The sequence below is a fragment of the Typopeltis vanoorti genome, chromosome 13, assembly GCF_054136105.1.
Source record: "Typopeltis vanoorti isolate ZY-2024b chromosome 13, IOZ_Tvanoo_1.0, whole genome shotgun sequence".
In the NCBI taxonomy this organism is placed as follows: domain Eukaryota; kingdom Metazoa; phylum Arthropoda; class Arachnida; order Uropygi; family Thelyphonidae; genus Typopeltis; species Typopeltis vanoorti.
The window spans coordinates 8,945,665-8,972,288 of record NC_143561.1 but is presented as its reverse complement, the minus strand read 5'-3'; the positions used below and the strand labels follow the sequence as shown (position 1 = coordinate 8,972,288).

The 26,624-nt window shown below is 34.2% G+C and overlaps 1 protein-coding gene across 1 annotated transcript in view; it reads left to right on the top strand.

Moving 5' to 3' along the window:
• LOC150099925 (zinc finger RNA-binding protein-like) overlaps positions 1-26,624 on the top strand; it is a 174,094-nt gene that overhangs the window by 118,279 nt on the left and 29,191 nt on the right. The window contains exons 13-17 of the mRNA XM_090403122.1: positions 6,402-6,559; positions 7,258-7,323; positions 7,651-7,843; positions 13,583-13,817; positions 14,987-15,072. Coding sequence (XP_090259248.1) covers positions 6,402-6,559; positions 7,258-7,323; positions 7,651-7,843; positions 13,583-13,817; positions 14,987-15,072 — 738 coding nt within the window. The remainder of the gene's footprint in view (positions 1-6,401; positions 6,560-7,257; positions 7,324-7,650; positions 7,844-13,582; positions 13,818-14,986; positions 15,073-26,624) is intronic.

Here is a 26,624-nt window from a genome sequence, read left to right as displayed (position 1 = left end):
TCCAAGTGTAAACAAACAAAGCTTGCACCTGAAGTATTTTTCAGGACTGGGGCAACTCGTATGTAGAAGCTAATGACTTTACCCCACTTGCCTTAGTATCCCAAAATGCAAAGCACATACTTACAGGTATGCATACTGCTATGCATTATGGGAAGGGTCACTACCCAGACCGGTTTCGACCTTTACTGGGGTCTCATCAGTGGGATGAGACCTTTCCCATAATGCATAGCATTATACATACCTGTAAGTATGTGCTTTGCATTTTGGGATACTAAGGCAAGTGATGTTGGAGTCATTAGCTTCTATATATGAGTTGCTCCAGTCCTGAAAATACTTCAGGCACAAGCTTTGTTTGCTTACTCTTGGAGAATTAAACACAGTATATAATTTCTTGCTATCTTTAATTTATAGTATAACCAAGTGGAAAAACTTCCAACAGAGTTAATGCTGCCATGTTCCTACAAAATGTGTACTGCAGTCTTGCACATTATTTTACATCAAAAACCATCTTTCTGCAAATTCTGCAATTCTAACTTCTGCAACACACACACACACACACTGTTTTGCAAGTCAAATTTACGAAATGTGTTCTCTTCCACATTTTTTTGTTGATACAGTTGTTTCAACTGTATAAGTCTTACTTGCATACCTGAGTATAATTCATGTATTTACATTTTATACATGGATACTATGAGAGTACTACTCCAGTCATCTGCAGTTTGAACTTGGCTTCTGAGTTATACAGTGCAGCCGCTGTAAAACTTTTATACTTCCATATTTAGGTATTTCTGGTTAAATATCACCTGATTCTTCTGTCTTTCACGTTGCAGGTTTTTGGTGGCTTTTTTTTTTCTCCCCCACCTCAAGTATTTGATGTATACACCTCATTGCATTCCTAATGAGTATATATTTTACCACTATTCATTTAGCATTCTTTCACAGTTCTTTAAGATCCATAATATCTTCAGTTTTTATACTGTAGATACTCAATATATTGAGCCACAAGGATCAGAGGCAAATTTTGTTATAGCATAACATAATGTTCACTGTAGCTAATTTGGATGAAAAAGACTGACCCTTTCCACTCTATTTCTATGAAACAGAGGAATTGGCAGGAACCATATTTAAAGCACACAAAATGACATGAAAAAGCACCAATACAAACAATTATTGGAAGACATAAATAAGAACCAGAAGAGCTGTAAAGACTTCAACCTTCAATCAACTTTATAATTGGTCACCTCCATTTACATGGAACGGGGGACAGAAGTTTTTATTTATTACTTATGTAACTCCCACACATTAAAGATTGTAGAACTATGTACATTTGTACTGTAGGTAGGCTAAGACTTTCCTAATTCTTACATAATACATTGTTTGGAGTTAAAATAATAAACTAATCTTCAATAAGCATGGCAGTAATTTTACACAAGGCAATGAACATCAAAAGACGATCTTAAACATCATAACTATGATAGGATTTGAAACCCAGAACCTGTTCATTGAAGAGAGTGTACCCCACCCAGACTATCAACATTAGTCAGCCTGGGATATGGACTTATCAACACAGCTGCTGTGGCAGCTACCTAATTAGACAGACCCATTTGATATTCAATTTGCATAAATCGATACTGTTCTCTTAGTACTGTGAATTAAAGTACCTTATTACGTGTTTGAAATATTTATCCCTACAGTAAAAATAATTATAAATTTCTGAATAAAAATTTATGGTTTAATAAATTTTTGATTTTAATGTGCACTTTACATGTATTTGGATCATTCTGAAGATTTCAGTGACATGGATTTAAGCTAATGTAACATTTCAAAATTCAAATATTGATTTATATATATATATATATATATATATATATACTGTTCTTGTGCCTTTTGTACTTCATCATGTCATTTTTGCACTTTATGTATGATTTCTTACCATTTTATTTATTTATGACTTTCCTTTATTTCCTGTAATTTTCCTTCTATAGTCAGTTTATTATTCGTTTGGCAGCTGATTGTGATGGCATTTGCAACAACATTCATTTCATTGTGAAGGTTGTGAGCTTTTACTGTTTGTATACTTAAATAGCATTGTTTCTATAGATCTTACACAAGAACTTTCCCTAGTCTGTTGTAGGATATTTTGCTATTGTATGCATCTGTTGTATCACCTTTTGCTTCCCTGGTTCATGTCGTGACTTCCTGCTAGTCACTGCAGTGTTTTCATGTTATTCTTTATAATCATTGTTGGAGGTGTAAAAGTCAGTACCATAAAATTGCAAAGAGAAGTGGCCTGTTATTGTTCCAGACTTCCTGAACAAGACACTAAAGTGTTTTCTGGCCATCCTCTTTATGCCATACACATTCATCAGACTAGAACTGTATCCAGCATCATTAACTTTTCACTCCAGAGATTGATTTCCAAACTGGGTCTGCTTTATATTGCAAGTTCTGTTTATCATAGCTCATGGCAGTCAATGTATATTTGTTATAAGGTCAACAGTAAGATAATGTAACTAGCTTTCTCAGAAAACATCAACACATTTCACTCAGTATGTTAAGCCTTACTGATCATATCACCTATAGGCTTATGTTTCTTTGGCATTTCCAGAGTCATCAAGAATTTGCTTCATTCTTCACAGTAGCATACTAGTACTGAAAGCTTATCAGGATGACATACCTCACCAGAATGCTTTCAAGAAAACGTGACCTATATCATAAGCCCAAAATTTTACATATTGCTGTCATTTATTTTGATGCTAAGGTGTGGGATTATCCCATGACCTGGTAAAATAGTATAATTGGTTTACTCTTCTTTGAGTGTATATAGTTTCCAAATGGGTGTCAGATATGTATGCATATATGCATACACTTCCACTTTCACAAAAGTATGCTCTGTACGTATGGAACATCTTAATATTCAAGATGTTCTGCCATTTCTGTTAATTACATTTACAAATATGCACTTGTGTTATTCTTGATGTCCATGCAGGCTAAATTAATTGATGAGGAATTAGTACCCATAAATATAGATCATTTAGGGAGCCTGTGTAGCTCAATGAAAGTGGCATCTGCAATTGACTGCCTGGAGGAAAACCGACTGAAGGAACTTTTTTTAAGCCTTTCTTCAACTGGTGTCTGAGTTAGTCAATTTCTGGCATGCGTAAACCAGTTTTTTCCTCCCATAAACTCAAGAAAGTCGACTGTAGAACCTATACTATCTCAGACAATAAATAGTGTTAGGATGATTAGGGACCCGAAGATGGCAGCACTTGTCAGCCATTTCTTCACCAAATGCTGGATATTGTTAGTGATATTCTTGGGACAGCTATCTCTAATTTGTGTCCAGGGGAGATTGAACTATCCCCTCAGTCCCCAAAAAGTTAGATATCACTAAAACAGCCTCGCCTACTGTAAGGGAACCAAAGGCAATAGTTTTTATATGCAGATAATGCACAGATTTATGCCTTTCCACTGCTTTGAAAATAACATATTACATGGATATTATTTATAAATTTTTGCACACCTCTCCCCGTAGTATTCCTTTATGACAATATTTAAAATCATAAGAAAATAATCATCATCATCATGTACCCTCAAGAGGTGTATAGGATATGATAGTATTACGTGAAAAATTTACATCATTACTAACTTCCTTTCTACAATTTTCCTCCAAATCAGTCTCTTACTTGTCAAGACTCCAACATTATCAGATCTTATATTTCTATCGTCTAAGGCACTTTGTACCGTATCAATCCACCTATATCTTGGTCTTCCTCTAGGTCATTTTCCTGCCAACCTGGCAGAGAACACTTGTTTTGCTAATGTTTCCTTGCCCATTCTGTTTAAATGACCACACCACCTGAGATTAGTTCTGCTAATGCATTCCTGGATGCTGACAATGTCAAGTTCTTTCCTAATATCAGTGTTTTTAATATGATATTGCCATTGATGCCATCTGTTCAGGACTCTCATATCTGCGGTCTCTAGTCTTTGGTCAAGTGTTTTACTTCTGACCCAGCTCTCAGATCCATAAGTTAAAACTGGTTTGAACACTGTCTTGTATACAGCTAATTTAGTGTTCCAACTATTTTCTCTCTTATTCCATATGAATTTATTCAGTTGACTTCCCACCATACCAGCTTTGCTGATTCTATTGTCTATTTCTATATTTAATTTACCATCTTCAGTAAAAATCGTGCCTAAGTAGCTGAAATGTTATACTTGTTCCACAGGTTCTCCATTCAAAACACAGTTGTCTTTTTTATTACCATATCTATTACAACAGTTATTCAATTTAGTCAGGGAATCTTGCAAACTTGTAGCGGATTTATTTAGAAGTATAACATCATCTTCGTAAAGCAAAGAGCTGACATTAACACCTCCAATTCTGATATCATGTCTGAACTATTTGTTGTAAAGTGAAGATCTGATCCTGACAGCCTCTATTTTGCCTGAATCTAGCTTGTTCTTCACCAAGCTTTTCTTTTTAACCGTTTCTCAAGTATACTGGCATAAATCTTGCCAGGAACACTCGGTAGGGAAATACCTCTGTAATTCTCACATTCAGTTTTATTTCCCTTTTTATATATGGGTATTATGAGAGCTCTACTCCAATCATCGGGAATTGTCCCTCTGTCCAGGCTTTCTGAACTGCAGTGCAGCCACTGTAAGATTCATATACCATTACTTCAGCATGTCTGGTCGAATATCATCTACTCTTGCTGCATTTCCACATTTCAAGCCTTTGATGGCTTTTTCTACGTATGGATATGTATTCTTGACTGCATGCCTGGTCAGTATTTTTTACCACTGTGCTGTCATCACTGCTTGTTTCATTTAGAAGTTTTTCAAAGTAATTACTCCATACTTCAAGGATATTTTTCTCCCATTTTCATGTTTTTTATGTTCTTGCCAAAGTCTTCCCATGACTTTTATTTAGCTAGTTTTACACAGTGTTTAGCTTTCTTACATTTGTCTCTGTATTCTCTAAGTGCACAAGCAGACTTATTTGCCAGGAACTTTTGATATGCTTTCTTCTTTGAGGGTACATGGCAGGTATTTGATGATGATGAAAAAAATATTTCACCTTCATCACGAACAAACACCAAAAATAAAAGTTTCATATCTCACAGAAATAACGAGCGCAATCATACGATACACTGTCCAACCAAGTAGTGTCGTAATGACCTTGTAATGCAATCACAAGCGCAAATGAATATCGGCAAGTCTGGCTGCATTTCGTCAAACGCAATAATTCTGACACTGCATTAGATCTCGCAGTGTATTTGTTTCATGTAATGATAATCGAAAAAATATAATTCTTTTCATATTTTCAACAGTCACATTTGTCATAATTCAGCCTTGTATCTATAATAAATAAATATATGTCATTTTGACAGAATAAAAGAAGATTTGCAAAAAATAGTTCATCCTCACTGCGAACACGCACCAATAATAAAAGTTTCGTATCTAACAGAAATAATGCACGCAAGCATACGATGCACTACCCAACCAAGCAGTGTCAGAATGACTTGTCACATACAATCACAAGTGCAAACGAATATCAGCGAGACTGGTTGCGCTTGGTCAAACTTGATAATTCTGGCACTGCATTAAATCACAGTGTATTTGTTTCGTAATCTAAAGCGTTAATTGAACAATTCCAATTATTAACTATTCATCTCTGCCGAAACATAAGCTGTAACCTTTAACGTGCTGTATTGCATTTATATAATGCAATGCAGCACGCTAATTCATTGTCCAATTCCCCATTCACATATTTGCCCACATCACTGAACTTGAGACTGCCTGCCATTCAAGAAGATTAGCCTCATATTTTGTGTTGAATGCTATGGCTACTCCTTCATTTCCTGAATATAACATTTTGTATTTATTGCTCAGAAAGATCTCACCAGTTTTTGTCTTTTTTGTTTCAGTCAACCCTATTACGTCGACCTGGTACTTATCCAATTCCTCCGGTAGCTCCATTTCTTTGTCATTCAGGCTTCTTGTGTTGATAGTACCGATCTTTACCTCTGGTGATGTTGAGTTTGTTTTCAGATTTGTTGCACTAGCTGACTTTTCGCTGTTCGCCCTGGTCGGTTCTCCGCATTCCTTTAGAGGCTATGTGGAGGTCTTCTCTCAGTTATACAGCTTTGACCCTTAAGCACCCAATCAGAATAATTTGAATAATAATATTTATATACATTATTATTTTCAGTTTAAAAAATTCCAAATAACTTGGTAAAGACTGGCTACAATCCCACTCACCTAAATTCACCTGCAAAAAGAGAATTGTGTGTGTGTGTTCTTTAAATAATTTATTAGGTTTTTTTTAGTGATAGATATATGAGTAATGGTTTTTTTTTTTTTTTTTTTTTTTTTTTCCTCTTCAAATGAAGGGTCACAATATGAGACGCCCTGATTCTGTAGATGATCGTCATGTAGTAGCCAAACATACACAGATTTATCCCAAAGAGGAGGAATTGAATGCTGTTCAGAAGATAATTACAAACACAGAAAAAGCTTTGAAGCTAGTCTCTGATTTTCTTACTGAAAGGTAAGTAAAGGAATTTGGTAGTAAAAACTTAATGGCAGATTCACAGAAAGATAATGCTATTGATTGTCATTATGTGATACTGACACGAAACCTTAGAAGTTTGTTATTGAGCAATATTATTAAATTCCACATTGTACTATTTCCATTTGGAAATAATCTGAGGAAGAGTGCTTTGACCTCAAATTTTTCGCTATTCTTGTACACCAACTGCTTCTTGTGATCAATGTGTATTTGCTGACTGATTGTGAAAGTTTATGCTTGTTCACAAGATAATGCAGACCTATTACCACAGAAGCTGTGCATTAATTACCTGTCCACATGAATTAGTGGAAAAATCGCATAGAAATGTGTAAATTATATGAGCCATGTCATGAACAGAAATCTAGTCACTATTTATTTTTATCAAACGTATCCTAAATTTCAGAGCAATGTTTTAAATGAAAGTAGTTCAGTTTTCAAGGGTAAAATATTAATGCATGTTGAATGCAATTTTAAGAATAATTAAATATTTCTTAATCTTTACGAAATATTCATGTTTTTCTTAGGTTTCATCTCTTTCTCTTTGTAATTATCTTTAACATGTTCTTTTTTCAGTTTATTTTTTTTTTTATTATTTTATTTTATTTTTTTTTTACATATCTTGCATCTCTTGTGCAAATTATGTAAATTGTAAATCATGATTAATGTAATTGTTATAGTGACATGCCCAAACAAGAACAAAAAGAAAAGGAAGAAAAGGCTAAGGGAGATGTGAAAGAACAAGGGTAAGTTAATATTAACCCACTACAGTAAAAACATTAAGCAAATTCAATAGCAATTTGGATATGTGTCAAAATCTAAAGTTAATTTTTTTTTATTATTATGCAAAGTGTAAAGAGTCAGGAACCAGTAATAGTTTGGCTATCATTTTGCAAAATATGATGGTAACTCCATACCATTGCTACTTAGAACAGAATACTATTGTCTAATTTCAAATTTTATAACCATAAATCTTATATAATTTTATTTAGTACTCTGGTTGAAGATAGTATTTTAATTTTTGCATTTATATATTGCATGCTTATTTTTAATGTTTAATTTTTATTTTTAAGTGCTGATATAGAGGATAGCCAGAGCTCTACCCAGCCTCACAGAGTTCTGAAAGGGGTAATGCGTGTAGGAGTATTAGCAAAGGGACTTCTTCTCACTGGTGATTTATCAGTACAGTTGGTAGTGATGTGTTCTGAGAAGCCGACCCGTACCCTTTTAGAGAGAGTTGCCGATAATCTTCCAAAACAGTTAGCTGTAAGTTGTGCATTTATTCATTTGAATGAGCAAAAATAAGTTAGCAAGTTATTTCTTAAATGTCAAGGATAGTATAATATGCAGTGATAACACACTGTTGTTTCTACTTGATAAATTTTAGTCCACTTTTATTGTTTACTTTTTTTAGAAGTGTGATAAGTAGCATATGCATACTAGGCATCTCATGATTTTGTTTGCTCCCATTTTTAACTGCATTGGAAAATAGGATTTTTCCAGTTACTGTGTTTTTGTATGAATAATATTGAGTTGCATCTTATTGCCATATTTTTAATTTAAATATTCACGAGGCAGGGCATTTACTTTTAAAATATTGCTGTACAGAATTGTCAAAAAAAAAAAAAAAAGACTGCCCCCATACATGCATTTGCAAGAGTTCCTGGTAATGCCTAACTCAGTATAACAAGAACATCCGGTTGTGACTTTTTATCCTTTTATCACAGTTGTAATTTTTATTAATTGGAGTGTTGCTAATAGCAAAACAAATTAACTCTCAGTTTTAAGGAAAACAGTGAAGTGCATTTCTTTTTAAAAAAATTAAAAAAATTTTCAAAACCTATTTGATAATATACTACACACTCTAGGACGATAGTCTAGATAAAAAATATTCATAATCCACACTTATATCAAAATACAGAGCAAATTTTACTAAATGAAATACATTTTAGACTAATCAGTTTGTTGTTTTCTTCCATTCTCAAGAATATGAAGGAATATATATGGCTCAAGACAAAATTGTTTTCGTTATCACAAGCTTCTTATCGGCAATTTTTTTTTAATTAACTTGTCAAGTTACCAATATAGTGATGCACACAGCAATTTTTCAATGCAAATTTTGTTTCTGACACCAATGTGAGGAGATATTTAAATGACCTACATCAGTGATTTTCAACCTTTTCCATAATACAGCACACCTAGACTAATTAATAAAATTAGTCTAGGTGTGCTAAATTATTTTGATTGATTTACACACACAAGAAGTTGGGTGACCAGACACTAATAAATAAATGTGCAAATTACGACATTATTTCTTTCAATTAATTTGTTTTCATAAATCTCACAGTACACTTGAAGACCTCACGGCACACTGGTTGAAAATTGCTGACCTAGATGAACTCAGCAGAGATGAACAGTATTAATGAATAGGAACATACCAATAACCTGAAGCAAAACTGGTCAAAGTTTAGCAGCTTGCGCCATTCTATTAAATATCACATATGGAAAGGTGCAGGTCATCATCATCAAATTCCTGCCACGTACCCTGAAGGGATGTACAGGATATGATAGTACTGCATGAAAAATTTACATCATTGCTAACTTCCTATCTACAATTTTCCTACAAATCAGTCTGTTACTTGTCAAGACTCCAACGTTATCAGATCTTATATTTCTATCGTCTAAGGCACTTTGTACCGTATCAATCCACCTATATCTTGGTCTTCCTCTGGGTCATTTTCCTGCCGACCTGGCAGAGAACACTTGTTTTGGTAATCTTTCCTCACCCGTTCTGTTTAAGTGACCATACCACCTGAGATTAGCTCAGCTAATGCTTATGGTCAAGGGGCTCTGTCAAACATATATTAATGAACAGTGAAGTAATATCAAAATTGATAGTGATGTCAGAAACTGAAGGTTAAAATTTTTATTAATGTTTTAAAATGCAGAGAATTTTTAACAGATGAGGGAGAGTTGCTATGTGGGGAGGAAATGATTTGAATAAATATTTGGCCAATATGTAGGTAGGACTGTCTACTATTCGATGTATTAGGTTTGTGAATTTTGAAAACCCCATATCTGAGATCATTTGACATAAGGTTTATGTTTTTGTAAATCTTTTGGCCAAGATATTACTTATAAATGTATACACTTTTATTTTGGGATTTTGTAGGATCCCAATCTGTAATCCGATAATAAAATGGGTCCTTAAGCAGATAATAAAATTAGTCTAGATGACTTATTTTTCTCTTGTAATCTGTTTGATCCATAATAACAGTTGCATTTTCTTTACCTGCTTTTGTTTATTTCCAAATTTCTTTATGCAGAATGTTATTCTTGGCTATACCAACCACATACAGAAGAACATTATTAGTCATTTGGGGTGAAAGATCATAGATAGCATGTTCCATGCTATTCATTATTTTCAAATAATTACTAGTGTAGGTGAATGTGAAGTTTGGAATGACTGACCATTACATGGTTTATTGAATGAGTAGGATAAATGAAATATGCTGTCATTAGGAATGCTGTGGGTATGATTAATGGTGATCAAGAGTAGGTTGTTGATGCATAAACAGAGGTTTGTTAATAGAACAGCCCTGAGGCACTCTTGCATTGGTGGCAAATCATTCTCAAGAGAGGATGCCAAAAGCAACTAAAAGGCACAGCTTTCATTTGGATAGAAGGTGGGTGTTTGCTTTTGGCCTTTATGAAGTCAGATTTTGGTTTGCATTTATTGCATGTTTCAACCTAAGCTGAATATGAAGCAAAGCTAGGTTCTTGCAAGGCACCTGGATGTTCCACAGATCATCCTACTCTGTTTTTTTGTGCCAAAGGATGCTGCAGTGGCTGGAGGGTGAGCATTCTATGAGAGGAAAGTTAGTAACTCAAGTCATCTGAGTTACTGATTAGAGAGGTCACCTCTGTAGTGTATCTGGAAGAACTGTTTATAAAAAATCAAGGATATTAGGAGAGTAGGAAGGGTTATCTGAAATTCTAGTAGATTGATGGAGTTTCAGCAAAACAAGTGTCTTAGAAAACCAAAATATATGACAATGTTTGGAGTCCTAGTGAGTACAGGTTAATGCGGACAACAATTATTGATCAGAAGCTAGTAATAGTATCCTTAGGCTTCTTTAGGAAGCACACCACAAAATTAAGCACCCTCCGTCTCCACATTATAATGCTGTCATCCACCCTGTGAATGTGAATACTGCTCTTTAAGTTGATTTTTATTTTTTCCTGGTCACACATTAAAGTGTCCCAACACCGTTGTGTGGGATCCTGCTGTATTATATTGGACACTGCCATAGAATTCTTCTACTTCATCTTCATAAATACTGGTTGGTGCATATATTTGTATTATTTTAATGGTTTTCTGTTCTGATGTTTGCGCTATGATATATGCTACTTGATCTAATATTCCAGCACATTTTTAAGTTACGTTGTTTGCTATACTTATGTGTATGAAAAAACTATTCCTCTCTGCTTGACATCATCTGGTCATTTCCAGTAAAGTGCATTTCCCAATTTTAGTGCTATGTCTTCTTCTTCTGAGTTTCTTTTCTGATTTCCAACACTGTTCCTATGAGATACTGTGAGAAATTACAATTTAAATGAGGAGAGGGGATCACCTCTTTTGCATTTGCATAATTTAACTAGTTTTATAAAATTTTGAATGTTATTGTTTGGCTCAACATCCAGAAAAATCCATTCATCCTATTCATTCAAGTGATTAGGTGAAATGCAGTATCTATCTGAAGAAATCCAGCCTAATTAAACTGTAACGATAGCAAGTAGTTTGCCTTTCTGTGTAAAATGTCTCAAGCATTTTTCAAAGAAATATGGAGGTGGATTTTTCCTGCACAATTTAGGGTCTCCTGCCAGCTTCTGTGCATTTTGAACCATAATACTTGATTTATTTAAATTAAGGGGATATTAAATCCCACATTGTTTTAATACCGAATAAGAAACTCAAAGATTGAAATTAGAGAGTTTCATGCCGAATATAGTGAACTATAAAGTATTGGCGACCACTAGCGTGAGCTAATGCAAGTGACCCTAGTAACTCTCTGATTCCAATCTTTGAGTTTCTTATTCGGTTTTAAAACAATGTGGGATTTAATATCCCCTTAATTTAAATAATGTTTATATCGCCGAAATGGAGCTTATTAGCTCTTTATATTTAAGTATAATACTTGATTATTGTTGAATAGCAAAGGTTGGTTGATTGGTAGAGCCTCTGCTACTAATGGCTCACTCAAAAAGTTAAGCATGGTTGGTAGTTGGAAGGGGATAATCGCTCAATGCTGTTGGCGCACACTCTCCCTCGATGAGTCCCTGGAGGTGTCACGTAATAATAATAATAATAATTCTATCCAAGTGTAAGCAAAGTGTGCAGGGTTGCTTTTACATCAACCTTTAAAGCACCACACACCCTTTCAGATGCATATGTGTTGCTGTGCATTATGGGATAGTAGGCCTGATGTGAAGTCAACATCCTTTATCTAAGTGTAATTGCTTATCAAGTATAACTTCCTTTATAAGCAAGTAAAAATACATGTCTACAAAATCTGGCTGTAAAGTAAGAAGAACAAGGTAAAAATTTCCTACTCCTGTGGGTCACCTCTAAAACAATTGATCTAACATAAGAGATAATTGTTTGAATATCCATTATTTGTTAATAGTTAACTTTTTTTTAGATGAAATAATTTTCTTATTAAAATATTTAAACTTGAACCAATTTCTGAGGAAACACAATGGCAGCTCTAATTTGGAAGTAGCTACTTAATAACAGTATGTTTTATTTGTGAATATATAAGTTCTTGTCTGACCATTACCAAAAGAACAAGCAAGCAAGAACAATACCAGTAACCATTAAAAATGCCAGAGCCTCTGTAGCTCAATGTAGACAAAGCCCTTTGGTCGGAAAGATCTGGGTTCGATTTCAGTCAGTGTGTTAGGAACCATTATCTCGATGAAAGGTGAGTTAGCTGTTCTCATATGGAGGTAGGTGGTTTTTTCACCCAGAAACTCGGATTTTTCATTCCCCAGAACAGGCAAATGAGGCCCATGAACTCGCATGGATTACAGTCATGAATATTGCCCTTAGGGGATGCAGCAGAGGAGTGACATGCTGGCTGCATTAATTCGTTGTAAGCCCTTCATTAGAAGTGACTACCCGTCCTAATGGACAGATGAGAAGGATAGGATAGATTAAAAATGTCAGTAAACTAGATGATTTTAGATTTCAACCAGTTTTTAATGCTCGGAAAACATATTGAGGTTGCTTGAATAGGGATTTATATTTGCAATTAAGAAATGACTAAATGCTGGCATTTGAAAGTTTAAATGTGTTCATTTGATTCATTAGGATGTGCTGCATATGATTTTTGAGCAGGATAGTTTGCTGAAATTCAATAATCTGTACCTTAGTAATTTGGGAGAGGTTTTTCACACATCCAGTGGTCTACTGATTTTGTTTGGTTGATGGAAGTGAGATACCAGGAAGCATGATTAGAGTTGTATTAAAATGGGTGTGATTTCTAGAAAGAAGTGGGAAAAGGAGTGAAAAATATGATGTTAGGCTGAGGAAATAAGATTGTTTCACTTGTAAATGAAAGCTTCCACTCATTATAAAATATTTGAATATTGAAAACATGCAAGTAACACAAAGTAAATTGAAACAGGCTAAATTGCTTTTTCTGATAGTTGAATTTTCATTGCTGTTATAAGTTATTTAGAAAAGGTAATTTTTAAATATTTAATAATTGTATTTTATTTTAAGTTTCCAAACTTATTCTGAAAATGTGTTTACTACATCTGGTCAGTATGAATATATAGTTTCATCTTGGCCATCTAAACTTAAGTATGAGTTAATTTCAAGTTGACTCATAGCATGGAGAAATTTAATATTTTAATATTTATAGTTTAAATGTAAAATTTTATATTTATAAATTTTAATTGTTTTTCTCCCTTCTCATCTCTTTATGCCCACCTCTATAGGCAGTTTCTACAGAAGATAAATATGAAGTTCACCGTTGTGTAGAGGAAGCTGCCATCACAGTGAATTCCCTTGCAGAACCAAAGATAACAGTCACTGTTACACTTACATCTCCAGTCATGAGAGAATCAAATGTTCCAGAGGGAACTGCATCTACCCCTACTTCTAGTACTACCAGTAGCAGTGCTACCACTACCACGACCTCGCCTACTTCAACTGCTCCAACTGCTCCTGCTGGTAGGGGCCCATTAGAGGCCAAGAATTTTTTGTTGGGGTTTATTGGACTTGGTAGGAGGGAGTAAGCCAGGGGCCTTTTTGGGCTAACCAGGGGGATACATTCAGCACAATTGCTACTTGTTGCTATTTTATTATTGTAGTAGTATATTCTTAATTTTAATTATTTAACTTCCTTTAAATATAATTTATAATTTAACTTTTTAATATAATGGGGGATATTCACTTTTAGCAATGCTCTGTATCCCTCACATGGCATAAGCTGTGGGGCCCCTGCAGTTTTCTCTCTCATAACTCACTTTCCCCTCTTCATAAAAACATAAAGCATAGTTAGCACCTCGCTAAATGCTTTCCCTCCCAGTCACAAAAAGAGCATTGCATTTAAAAGCTCTTAAGTATTAACCAAGTGCTCTTTTTGTGTTAATATAAAGTAAATTATAATATATTAAAAATTAAAGAAATTAATGATGCAGTAGCATGGAAACTGCAGTAACTATACTGTTTTTTATAATTTTTTGTATATTTTTAGTCTAATTGAACAGACTTCTAGGTACCATCTCCAAGAGGGGAGAGTACTGACCTGAATGGGATTGACCTGGATGGATTTTTGATCATTTTGGGGGTTGTCAGTGTGTGCTTTAAGGAATAATTATAATAAATATAATTATTTATTATAATTATTCCCATTATTATGCTATATTGATGTTTATCTTAAACTGCATAAACTTTTCTTTCTTTCTTTTTTTTTTTCTTCTTTTTTTTTTTTTTCACTTAACCCTTCATGTAATTTTCTTTTAAATGATTAAGTTACTAATTTGTTTTTTAGTCATTAGCACAAGATTTATTAAATAGGTAAATTTTACTTATCTAATATTGTAAAAGTTAAGTAATTTTAATTGATTTACAATTATTTCTGTTTAAATTGCAAAATTTTGATTTAAGGAGTTTCAATAGGCATTTTATTTATTTTTATTATTATTTTAGAATAATATATTTATTTTGTTTTATTTTCTCATAAAGGTTTTTATTTTCTTCTCCCTCCCTCCTAATTTTATTTAATTATGTATTAATGTTTAAGTGAGCACACTGGTGTACCCCCTTCAGGTCAAACACCCATTCCTGTGTTAATTTCCCCCATTGATAATGACCGTCTTCTGCTGTCTGGTTTCTAGAGACTGTTAAAGACCCACCGGATGTTCTGGACAGGCAGAAATGCCTGGAGGCCTTGGCCGCCTTACGTCATGCCAAGTGGTTCCAGGTTTGCACTTTTCTTACTTTTCAGCCTTATGTCTGTGTGCTACTTTGTTCTAGCCCTTTGCCCTACCATGTCAGCCAGTTGCTTTACTTGCAGATAATAGTTTGTGAGTATCAGCTCTCTGGTTGACTGTAGAAGTGTGGGCTATACATTTATTTACTTATTTATATATTTATTTACTCATTCTTTTAATAGTTATTGTGTGCTTGTATATCGTGTGGATGGTGTTTGTTAACAGGGGTATAATTATTTGTTTAATTGCAGTTTTACGTGTTGCAAAAATTTTGTAATTTGCCGCACATGAGGCTGGAAAGTTTATGATTTAATGAGATTTGACTTTAAAATGGCTTTTTAAAAATTGTTTACAATCTAAATCATTCTTTTTAAGAAATACAGAATATAAATGCAGATGATTTTTACATTGGATTACTATCTTAGCATTTTATTCCATTTATTCTGTGGTGCTAATGCTTGTGCCTTTTACACATCTCTTTGGTTATGCAAATTTGTAAATTAAAATGGGAGGGGAGGTGGAATCATCATGCAAGATTAGGATTAGAGCAGTTATTTTAAGCGTCCCAAGAAACCATTTCTGAGGTTTGTATAAATTTTTCTTCAGGTGACACTTAAAATGTGCTGAAATCTACTTTTAAACCAATTTGCCACCCTGGCTGGCCTAGTGGTTAATATATCCACTGCAGATTCAAATCCTGACATGGGTATAGATGTATAAGATTTTCTTTAGGTCAGAGATGAATTTCATTTCCCAGTGTGCTACTTGTTGGAGGCCTGAAATGTCTTGAAAAAGGTCTGTTTGGTCTCCAGAACAAGGTTTCTGGACCAGGTAAAAAAATAAAAGAAATTGGTGTGTGTGGGGGGGGGAGTCCTAACCCATGCATGGTATAAATGTACTATGGATTTACAAATCAACCTTTTATGGGTAGGAGTCAGATAAAATAATAATAATAATGAATAATAATTTTTAAAAAATGCTGCTCAAAGCAGGTAGGAAAAATGTTCAAACTTTTGAGCATAACAGCACTGATTAATATGGATATGCTTTAGTTTAGCAAGAAATTTTATTAGTGTTGGAATTTATTTCAGTAATGAATAATAACGTAAGTCTGAAAAAATGTTTTGGTCTGGTAGATTGACTTCAGACTCAAGTTGAAATCTGTATTTGGATAGTTTTGTTCAATTTCCACACTGAATGATTTACCACAAGGGGTATCAAAAACTTTTCTAAATCATTTATATTTTCCTTTTCACATGTTTCTAAAGAGTTTTTAAAGACCAATATGACTTTGCATATTGAACAGAAACTGCTGATATCATATTCACCTTCTCGGAAAGGTCTTTTCTTGATATTCCACCATTGATTTGCTAGAACAAAGTAACATTTCTTGAAAAGTAGATCTGTTTCAATAGTCAACTTGAGTAAGGGACAATTCTATTAATAGGTGGATTAAAAACAACATAATGTCAAGTGCAAATTTGAGAATCATGTTCAGTTGGTTCCAGGATGGTGTATTAATCAAAAGTGGTTGCTCCTTCCAGTTCTCTGTGTTCTATAGCTTTGTGTGCAAGATAGTTTTTTCCTGACCTGCCATAGAGTCCACACCTCATACTGTCTGATTACTACTTGTTTAGTCAGGTACCTTAGTTTTATGTTGTTTGGCATTGAGAATGTTGAGATCAAGTGTAATTTTAAACCACCCCCCCATAAAAAGTAGACATTCTACTCGTCCTGTAACATAAAGGAATTCCTCTTTGCAGAGCAATGGCTCATTACCTGTAGAACTTTTTTTTTTTTAAGTTAAAATATCAAAATTCCAGCAACTGAATCATATATGTTACTTCTGAATGTATCCTGATGAGGAGAATATCTATTGAATACAATTAATATGCTAGATGGGCTGACAGTTGATTAATGCCTATATAACAATTTAGTATGGTCCTTTTGAAAAAATTTACTTTTTTGTGCTAACTAATGCACACACACACATTCTTCTGTATTACTTTCTGTTTAAACGTTATGCTTAAATATGTATAATTGCATATTACCACAAATATCATGGGCAAAAAATTATCCCAGATGATCCTTATAGTACCTGAAGTGTTGCATGTAATCTATAATTCAGTGTTCTGATTATTTCATTACATTGCGGATATGATTAATTTAATAACAATAATTGTGTCAGTCATATTCCGTGTTTTAGTTTACCTCCAGCATTGCACCACATACCATTTGTCTATTTTAATAATCTTATTGACTGCTTAAAAAATAAATAAATAAATAAAAATCTTTAATTTGAAAGATAAAACATGCGGAATTTTATCAAGCTGTTAAAGTTTAATTTTTTTCAAGATTGTTGGAACCGTGTATAGTAATTTTGGCAAGTAAAGCATTTGGCTAATTTACACAGAATTTTTCATCAAAAATGTATTGAGTATAATTGTTCCTTCTTGTTTATTACTTCTTGGTCATAGTGTTCTGTTTTATTTTGAATTCTATCAACTCTAAATTCAGTTGCTTTGAATATATTTTTGCACTCATAAAGCCACTGGCCAAGTTGGCTCATTAGTTTGGGTTGTAAAAACCCCATACCATTAGCCCTGTGTACTGTTTTTGAGAAAACAACTGTAAAACAAATCAGCTTATCATTTGTAGCTTAATAATTGAAATTGAAAATATTATCTAAGCTTCTAGGTTACTTTTTTTTTTTTGTCATAAACTGTGACTTGCATCATTTTATACAAGCTGGGTGTACTATACATCCTTGTAATGATGCATACACTGATTTCGAAAGTTTAGGATTGAAAAATCTAGGAAAAAATCATGAAGTAATTAAAATTGAGAGAAAACACTGACTTTAAAATAATCTGGTAATGCAGAAATGTTTAAAAATTAAAAGTTGAATTTAAAAGTCTTTTGCCTGAGGAAAATAGTTTTTTTTTTTTTTAAACAAGAGTATGCAAGCTAAACCATCTTGAGTAAGGTTGGTTTGGATAATCTAATCAGTAACTGAAATTCTAAGTTGTTTTACAGAACTGTTTTAGCAATGCAGGCTGTGGGTACAGACCTCGTTATATAGACTTTTTAATTTATTTATTATTATTTTTTTTAGATGTTTTCAGGTCATGAACAATTTTCATTTCATTCTGTGAGGCCCCACCCTGCTTATTGGAGATTGAAATGGCCTGAAAGTTTTATCATATTTGGTTTCTAGAGCACGATTCCCTTGATTATTTAGCCCAATCTCATTATACATCTGCAACTTTTTTAGAAAGGCTTGTTTGTAATAAGCAGGCAGAATTGTCATAAAATAAACAGTGCATTATTTGCAAAAGGAAGTCACTAAAGGAAACCTTGCCCCAATTTGTTTGTGATTTGTCATCTGCATGAAAATTATGAAACATTGTTAGCCATTTATATATAATTTGAAGGCTTCTCTGGTGCCATTCAGCATTAAAGATGGTTTCAAGCACTGATAAAAAATCATCTGTCATTTTAAGATGTGCAAAGATAAATGCATATTTTAAATTAAGAGCAGCTGCTATCTACACAATTTATCAAATCTTTTTACCATTTATGTTTTTGATTCTTCATCGCAGTGCTAGCCATCACCGATTGGGACCAGACTATAGAAAGAGAGAAATCCACCTTTGATATGGAGCCTTGGCATGGAAAGAGAGGGAATAATTTTGTTATCAGTCAGTGTTTTAAGATTTGAATTAGCTGGAAAATGTCAAGAATTGACATAGAAAATCAACTGGGCAAAGGGAAAGATCCCGTAAACTTGGATTTATTATCCTGCAAACTAAAGAGCATAAGATTTAATCGCCTCATCCTAAAGTTATGTCTGAAAGCATATTTGGATGGGCTTTGGATCTGTAAATACTGCAGACTATTTAATAACTCCTGTGTATGAAGTCCACTGTGAAATAATTTCAAACTACAAAGATGAGATTCTGGAATGCAGATTATTACTCAGGGATCTTATGATCTTGTCTTACATAACTCATCCCTTAAGTTCAGTTTCACTGTACAGTAATATTTTTATTTATTTTTTTTTTTTTTTGCTAGAATAGCAGATGTTTAATAGATGTTTGTAGCAGTTCTTTTGTACACTGTTACTTTTCTATATTTGTTGCATTCCTTTATGTTTAGGATGCCTGTCTGTTCATAACTTGCATCTGAATTAAGTCTCATATCAACGCAAAGGCTAATACATTTAGGAAGTGAACAGCACATCCTAAATAATATACTAAAGTCATTCATTACTTTGCTACATAGCAAAGGAATGAAATAATTAAGTAGTATATTATTTTGTAACTTCTATCAGTGGATTTGATTTTTGAATGGACTATTAAACTAATCCATTCCAAAATTAAAATAATTCCAAAGTATCCTATAATTAGCACAGTCTTTCTTAACAAAAATGATAAAAAGGAAATCTCAAAGCATTTGTTTATCGTAGTTTTGGCATGCTCAGGAAATTTCAAAGGCAAAGTGCAGATTTCATTTATTACATACTGTATTTGGATGACTTTGGAGTGAGTGCACAGGAAAAAAATTGTTGCTAGGTGGAAGTGCAGTGTGTGTGGTGCAAGCAAGAGATCAGAAATAAGAGGTGAAGTGAAAGATCAAGAGTGACCCAGAAGGGACTGAAGTGCTCGAAATGGAAATAATATGTATACCAGCCACCAAATTAGAAACATTTCTGTAGATGTATGTAATAAACATCACTTACACATCATATATATACTTGCATCACCATATGTTTTAGGCACCTATTTAAGAATGCTTCTTGTCAGTAATGATCAATAGTGTTGATCACAGTGGGAAAAATAAACGATCTTTTGGAGTTCGATAAGGACTTAAGGGTGCCTCTGGCTGGAGCCATGATTTTGAAAACCACAGAGCTAACTGGTTTCTCAAAAGGTGAGATATCTTGGGTGTTTAATCAGAGGAAAAATATCCCACATTACCTGTAAGAGATGTAGCTGTGGCCTTAAGATGTTCTATCAGAATAAGATCGTTGTCATCTGAGAAGGGTTGTATGGACAAACAAAATTTCCTCTGTACAGCAATTGACCAAAGCATTTAATGAATGCTGTTTCCGACCAATATCTCACAGAACTATGTGCAGGGAATTGAAGAGGATCGGTATTGGCATGCTCATACAGAAATCACCGATTTCTGTGAAGATGGAAAGTTCATCTACAGCAGAGTTTGGTTGAAATCCCATATAACAATGAACTCAACTTTCCTGTAAATGCAACTCAGTTCTGGAGGTGGTGTGAGGCATGTTCTCTTAGTACAGAACAGGTCCCCTGATATTGCTAGAAGGTTGGGTGTCCTCCAAGGACTATCTGAACATTGTTGCTGGTCATGCCTGTCCTGCAATGTTGACTTTTTATTCAGTACATGAGAGTGCTACTGTCCATCATGCAAGAATTGTTCAGCAAGCATGATAGCAAATTCCATCACAAAACCCAGATCTGAACCTCATTGAGATTATATGGGGCACGTTAGAAAAACAGATCCAGGAACAAAGTCCTCTTCCTCCAAATCTGAACCAGTTACAGGACTGGTTCAGATTTGGACAACACCTCATGGAATCTATGCCAAACCGCATATGTGATGTAATTCAAGCTAAAGGAGGTCCAGCACTATATTAAATAAAAGTTTCTAATTCAGTGACTGGTATGTGCAATGAGAGATGAAATAGAACAGAATTCAAAAGGGAACAGGGAGACATAGAGAGAGTGGGTGTTGGAAGTAGTGAATGTGTATATGAGGATGATCAGCATAGGAATGGAATGAATCAGGATATGAGTGGGGTAGTTGAAACTGGTAGATATGTTGTGTAAGCGATGATAACGGTGATTGGACAACTAGAGGTGTAGTGGAGTAATAAAACAAGTGGCTTGGATATGATTGGTTATATGCCCAAAAATGACCTGCTTGTTTATTTACACACTGATTGAGTTTATTCACCCAAAAATTGTTAGAAATAAGTCAAACATGGTTGAATGAATGAAGATGATATCCTGATTGAATAGGAATCGAAGGAGACAGTGTTTTGGGGAAGCTAAAGGACAAAAAAAAAAAAAGGTAGAGGAATGCTATTGATGATAGCAGGAAAATTATGTCCACATAGGCAAACATGAAAGAGGCATTGTGATGTATGATGGAGTTGAAGGGAAGAGATGTTGGATGTTGCTATAGGCCAGAGAATGTGGTTGAGAGGTGATGAAGAAATAAATAAGCAGTCTGAGTAGCAGGAAAATTTTATGACCAGGGGAAGGGTGATTTTAATTTTGGCAATATAGATTGCAACGAAGAGAGTATTTGGGGATTAAGGAAATGAATTTTGGGTACTGGAGGGATAACTATCTTAGTTGGTATGTGAAGGAGAGTATCAAGAGTTTTAGATCTGACCATTTGATCAGATATAATTAATTGTGAGTGGAGTTTTGCACTTCCCTCCAGTTGTTGAGCAATTATGAAGTAATCACCTGGTTGAGGCTAGCCATAAGAATACTGTGAGGAAAGGATATATGCAGAATTACAAGGCTGTTGATTATGAATTGAGCAGAAAGGAAATTTTGCTTGGGAACTGACAAAAAATACTTAACAGCATCAATGGATGAACGTATTCTGAAGGTCAAATGGATGAACGTATTCTGAAGGTCAAATGGATGAATGAGGGGATTAAGCATGAAATATGTTAATGGATGAAAGTAGAAGCTCGGTAAGTGCTGCAGAGGATGTAGTCAAGGTATTCAGTGAGCAGGGTGCTTCATCCTCAGTGTGAAATTGGAAACTCAAATGTAGAGAGTGAAACGGGAGAAGACTTATGGGTGAATGAGCAATCGGTATATGATTAAGTAAGCTAGATGTTAATAAGGTAATAGGACTTAGTGACATATCACCATATCTTAGGGAGAATGTTCCAGGGAGTTTGTATCAGCCTTGGTCTACCTGTTTAACAAGAGTCTTGCAGCATCATAAGCCGCAAAGAAGTGGAAGAAAGGTAAATTGTTCTACTGCACAAAGGTGGTAAGGCTACAAATTGTAACCTGATCTATATATCTGGAATTGTAGTTAAGGTTAGTGAGAGATTGGATACAAAAGTGGATTGATAACAGTGATGTTCTTTATGCTTGCCAACAAGGGAGTTTGTGTTTTACCAACTTGCTTATGTACTATAACAGGGTGACAAATGTATTGGACAAGGGAGATGCATATATAGTGGTATACTGAGATTTTGCAAAGACTGATTGATGGAATTGGATGATAGATTAGTGAGTTGATAGCAACTTGCTCTCTTATAGGAATCAGCGAGTTATGTATAGGGGTTCCATATCCCAGAAGAGGAAAGTCACTTGTCATGTGTCAGAGGGGTCTGTCTTGGGCCATTGTTATTTAATTTAAATGTATATTAACGATATTGGATTAGGTTTAACTGGTAATATAGAACTATTTGCAGACATTGCAAAACTGGGTAGAGTGGTGATGAAACAAGTTGAAGTGCCCTTACGTGACAACTTGAATAGATTGCATCAGTGGGCAACAGTATGGAACTGTTAGTTGGGTGTTGCAAAGTGTAAGGTTCTGAAATTTGGTAGGCAACAATGGGGTGCAAAGTATACACTTAGTGGGAAAATTTTAGAGGAAGTTGATAAGACAACAGACCTTGTGGTGGACAAGGATCTTAAATTCAGACGTCACATTGCAAAAGTTGTGAAGTCGTCACAACAGATTATGGCAATGATACAGATGACGGACAAAAATAAGGAGGATTTGGTTCCATTGTATACGGCTTTGGTCAAGTCTTGTATGAATTATTGTGCACAGACTTGGTACCCTAGTGCTTCATGGTGATGAAGAGATATTGGAAAAGAGTCCAGAGAAGACTAAGGTGGTAACTAATCTTGTGGGATATGGAGACTGATTTAGGGAATGCAATTTGCAAACCCTTGTGAATAGGAGGAAGAGAGAGGATATGATTGAGACATTAAGTTGGTAAAGGGTTGTTACTGGATTGTTGTGGCATAAGACGGAAATTTTTCATAGAATGGGGTGTGAACAAGGGAACATCCTTGAAAGTTGTATAATGAGTGTTGTAAGCAGGGACAGTAAGGAACAGGTTCTTTGCATGGAGTGTAGTTGGTGAATGGAATGAATTGCATATACATTAAATGAGTTTTAAGCATTGTTTGATGGACTTTGTATGTAACGGTGTACTTCCTGTGATGAGTCTTGACTCAATGGAAGTCTGTTAATATTTATTGCTGTCAAATCATTCAAATTTATACTGAAAAATATTGTTATAAGCATGTATTAACATGTACCACTTAAATGCCTATCTAACTTTTTTTTAATGCGATGGGAAAGGAATGTCAATGCTGAACCATTATTGGTGAACATTATCAGTTTTATTTCGTGTTACTATCAAACTAAGTGTGGTTTTTGACTTTTAGATGTTTCATTACTTACTCATATATCAGCATCTGGCTGCTAAGGAGACATTAGCAGCAAAATATTGAGTAAATGGAATTTCTGCTTGGAAAAATTACTGTAATATTGATGTGGTAATTGAAGTGACAGTTATTATTGATACTGGAATATCAGGAAAAGTTGAAATGAGTTGATATGACACTTTGATATGCTTTCTGATTTTCAACAAATTTAATTCTCTTATAAATAGAATTAAAGTAATTAATGGAGTAATAGCTAAATGGCACTAAGCACCTGGAATAAATGGATATAGCATACATGCATGTAAGTTCATCATGTAAAGATGAATCAGCAGTGCGAGCACCTGAAAAACATGAATAATCCAATCTGAAAAATCAAGTTTAATGAAAATTAATATTTACTCTTATAGCAACACTTAAATTAATGACTTTAAATATATATGTATATACCTAAGTTTATTTATATAATGAAAAATAACAAAAAAAAAAATTTGTACATTGCATTTCTTTCACTGGTTAATACTGTTGAAACTGAGTTAATAATTGTCCCTTCAGTTTTATTTGTGATACATTTCTAGTGGAGCAAGATTTTTTTATGTGAATAAAAATGTCAAATTTGTTAGTTTATTGAAAATCTGAATAATGTGTCACTAATTTTGATTAGTGACATTAATGATGTATTGATGAAATAAGAGTGCAGAATTAAGCCAGCGACTCATTACAGAAACTAAATCTTCATTTTGTTTTTTCTGTGGAAATGCAGTGAGACTTTGGCTTGAAAATATTGAGTTGATTTAATAAATAATGATTTAAATTTCTGATCTTAGTTACTGTTATGATCAGTGAAAAATGTCTCCAATATGAAATATCCAGTTGATATATGTTGTTGAAATAAAAGTGCAGAAATAAGCCAGCAGCTCACAACAGAAGTTCTTTATATTTCATATCTGCTCTGGAAATGTGCTAACTCAGATTCCCTTGAAGATATTTAGTTAGTTTAATAAAATTATATTTCTGAAATCAGTTATGATCAGTGAAAAATGTGTCATCTAAAATAGCAGGCTGTGTTTCTGGCTTTTCGAGTTACGATTAACAAAGTTTGGGATGGAATTTAACATAGCTAAAGATTATTGAAGTTTTCTCCACTTTATACACCTGCAGTGCTGCTGTAATAAGTTATGAACCTCTGTAAGTGGAATTGTGATTTAAAAAAAAAAGCCTGAAATCTGTAATTATCAGTATCTAAATAACTACCTAACTGAGATATAAGGATGTGTTTTGCAATATATGGAGAGCTTGCCATTGGAACACATCCTGTCTGCACGTATCTGATTTTTTTCACTGTAATAACTTTTAGGTGGATCATCGTAGAATGAGGAGAATATTTAACCTCAAGCTTGGTTTGAAAGCCTTCTCTGTTTGTCAGCTGTGGTTTCAGCATTTGCATTGAGGGAGGAACTGTATTGTTTGAAACTAATAATTACAGTTTCTCCTACCTGCTAATTACCAAAAGCTGTTTGTCTTCCAGTAGGTAGGAGGATGGTCTCATACCAAGCTATGACCTAACCAACGTCTAGTCATTATTTGTAAACAGAACTTTGCATCTATGTATTTATTTCATAAATTTTTTCATTTTCTTTCATTTGTAATTGAAATCCTGATATGCATCCTCAAGGGTGTTATGATATAATGATAGTATTACATGATAGAATCTTATCTGTCAGGACTTAGTGTCACCAGATCTTATATTTCAATCTTTTAAATTACTTGTTACTCTATCAATCCATCTAGGTTTCACAAATTTCTAAATGCTAATAATGTCAAGTTCCTTCCTAATATCTTCACTTTTAATATGGCTCTGCTGTAATATCGTGGTGGGTTTAATCCTGTCGGAACTGCGCCTACAGTATATATCTTTTATACATCTCTTTTTTCTTATACATTAATTCGCTTTCCTTATCTCTCTTTAATCTCGTATATATCTCCTTACGCTTAACTGTCTTCCACACTTGCCTTCTTATTCTTCGAAAATTTATTTGTTTAAAAACTGCGCGACTGATGTAGTGTAACACGCATCCAGTAGTTTTCTATTTATCCTCATAATATCTCTATTTTAATTAGTATCTGCAGTCGTGGTCTACTATCTATTCTTTACTATCCTTTCTCTTGGGTTCCCGCTAGTAGGCTCTAATATTTTTTCGGAACAGTGCATCAAATAATTAAGAATCAGGCGACACTTATTTAATATTTAAACAACAAAATTTAATTCACATAAGACAAATTTACACTGCATTTTCAGTAATAGAAAAAAAAAACATCCCAATTCAAATCTGCATAAATAAATTAGTTAAGTTCCTGCATGGGATGCTTAAGGGTCAAAGCTGTATAACTGAGAGGAGACCTCCACATAGCCTTTAAAGGAATGCGGAGAACTGACCAGGGCTTCTGACCTAATGTCCAATCCTCACCTTCTCGTGGTGCAACCTGTTGGGTATCTACTTTGATACTGAACGAACGAGGATGGGCTGGCAATTTGGGATTTAGCCGACCAAATTGTATTCTTATTGGTTAAACCAAAATAAAAAAAATGATGGTACAACATGACAAAATTTCATGCCGGCTGGGGCGTCGCCTGGTTAAACAAGGCCCCCGTTGTTTTCGCCAGGGAACCAGGGCGAACAGCGAAAAGTCAGCTACTGGAACAAATCTGAAAACAAACCCCAACTCAACATCACCAGAGTTAAAGATCGGTACTATCAACGTAAGAAGCCTGAATGGCAAAGAAATGGAGCTAGCTGAGGAATTAGATAAGTACCAGATTGACATAATAGGGGTGACTGAAATAAAAAAGACCAAAACTGGTGAGATCTTTCTGAGCAATAAATACAAAATGTTATATTCAGGCAATGACAATCAAGGAAAAGAAGGAGTAGCCATAGTATTCAACACAAAATATGAGGCTAATCTTCTTGAATGGCAGTCAGTCTCAAGTAGAGTAATGTGGGCAAATATGAGAATGGGGAACTGGACAATGAGACTTATTTGTGCCTATGGTCCCACAGAAG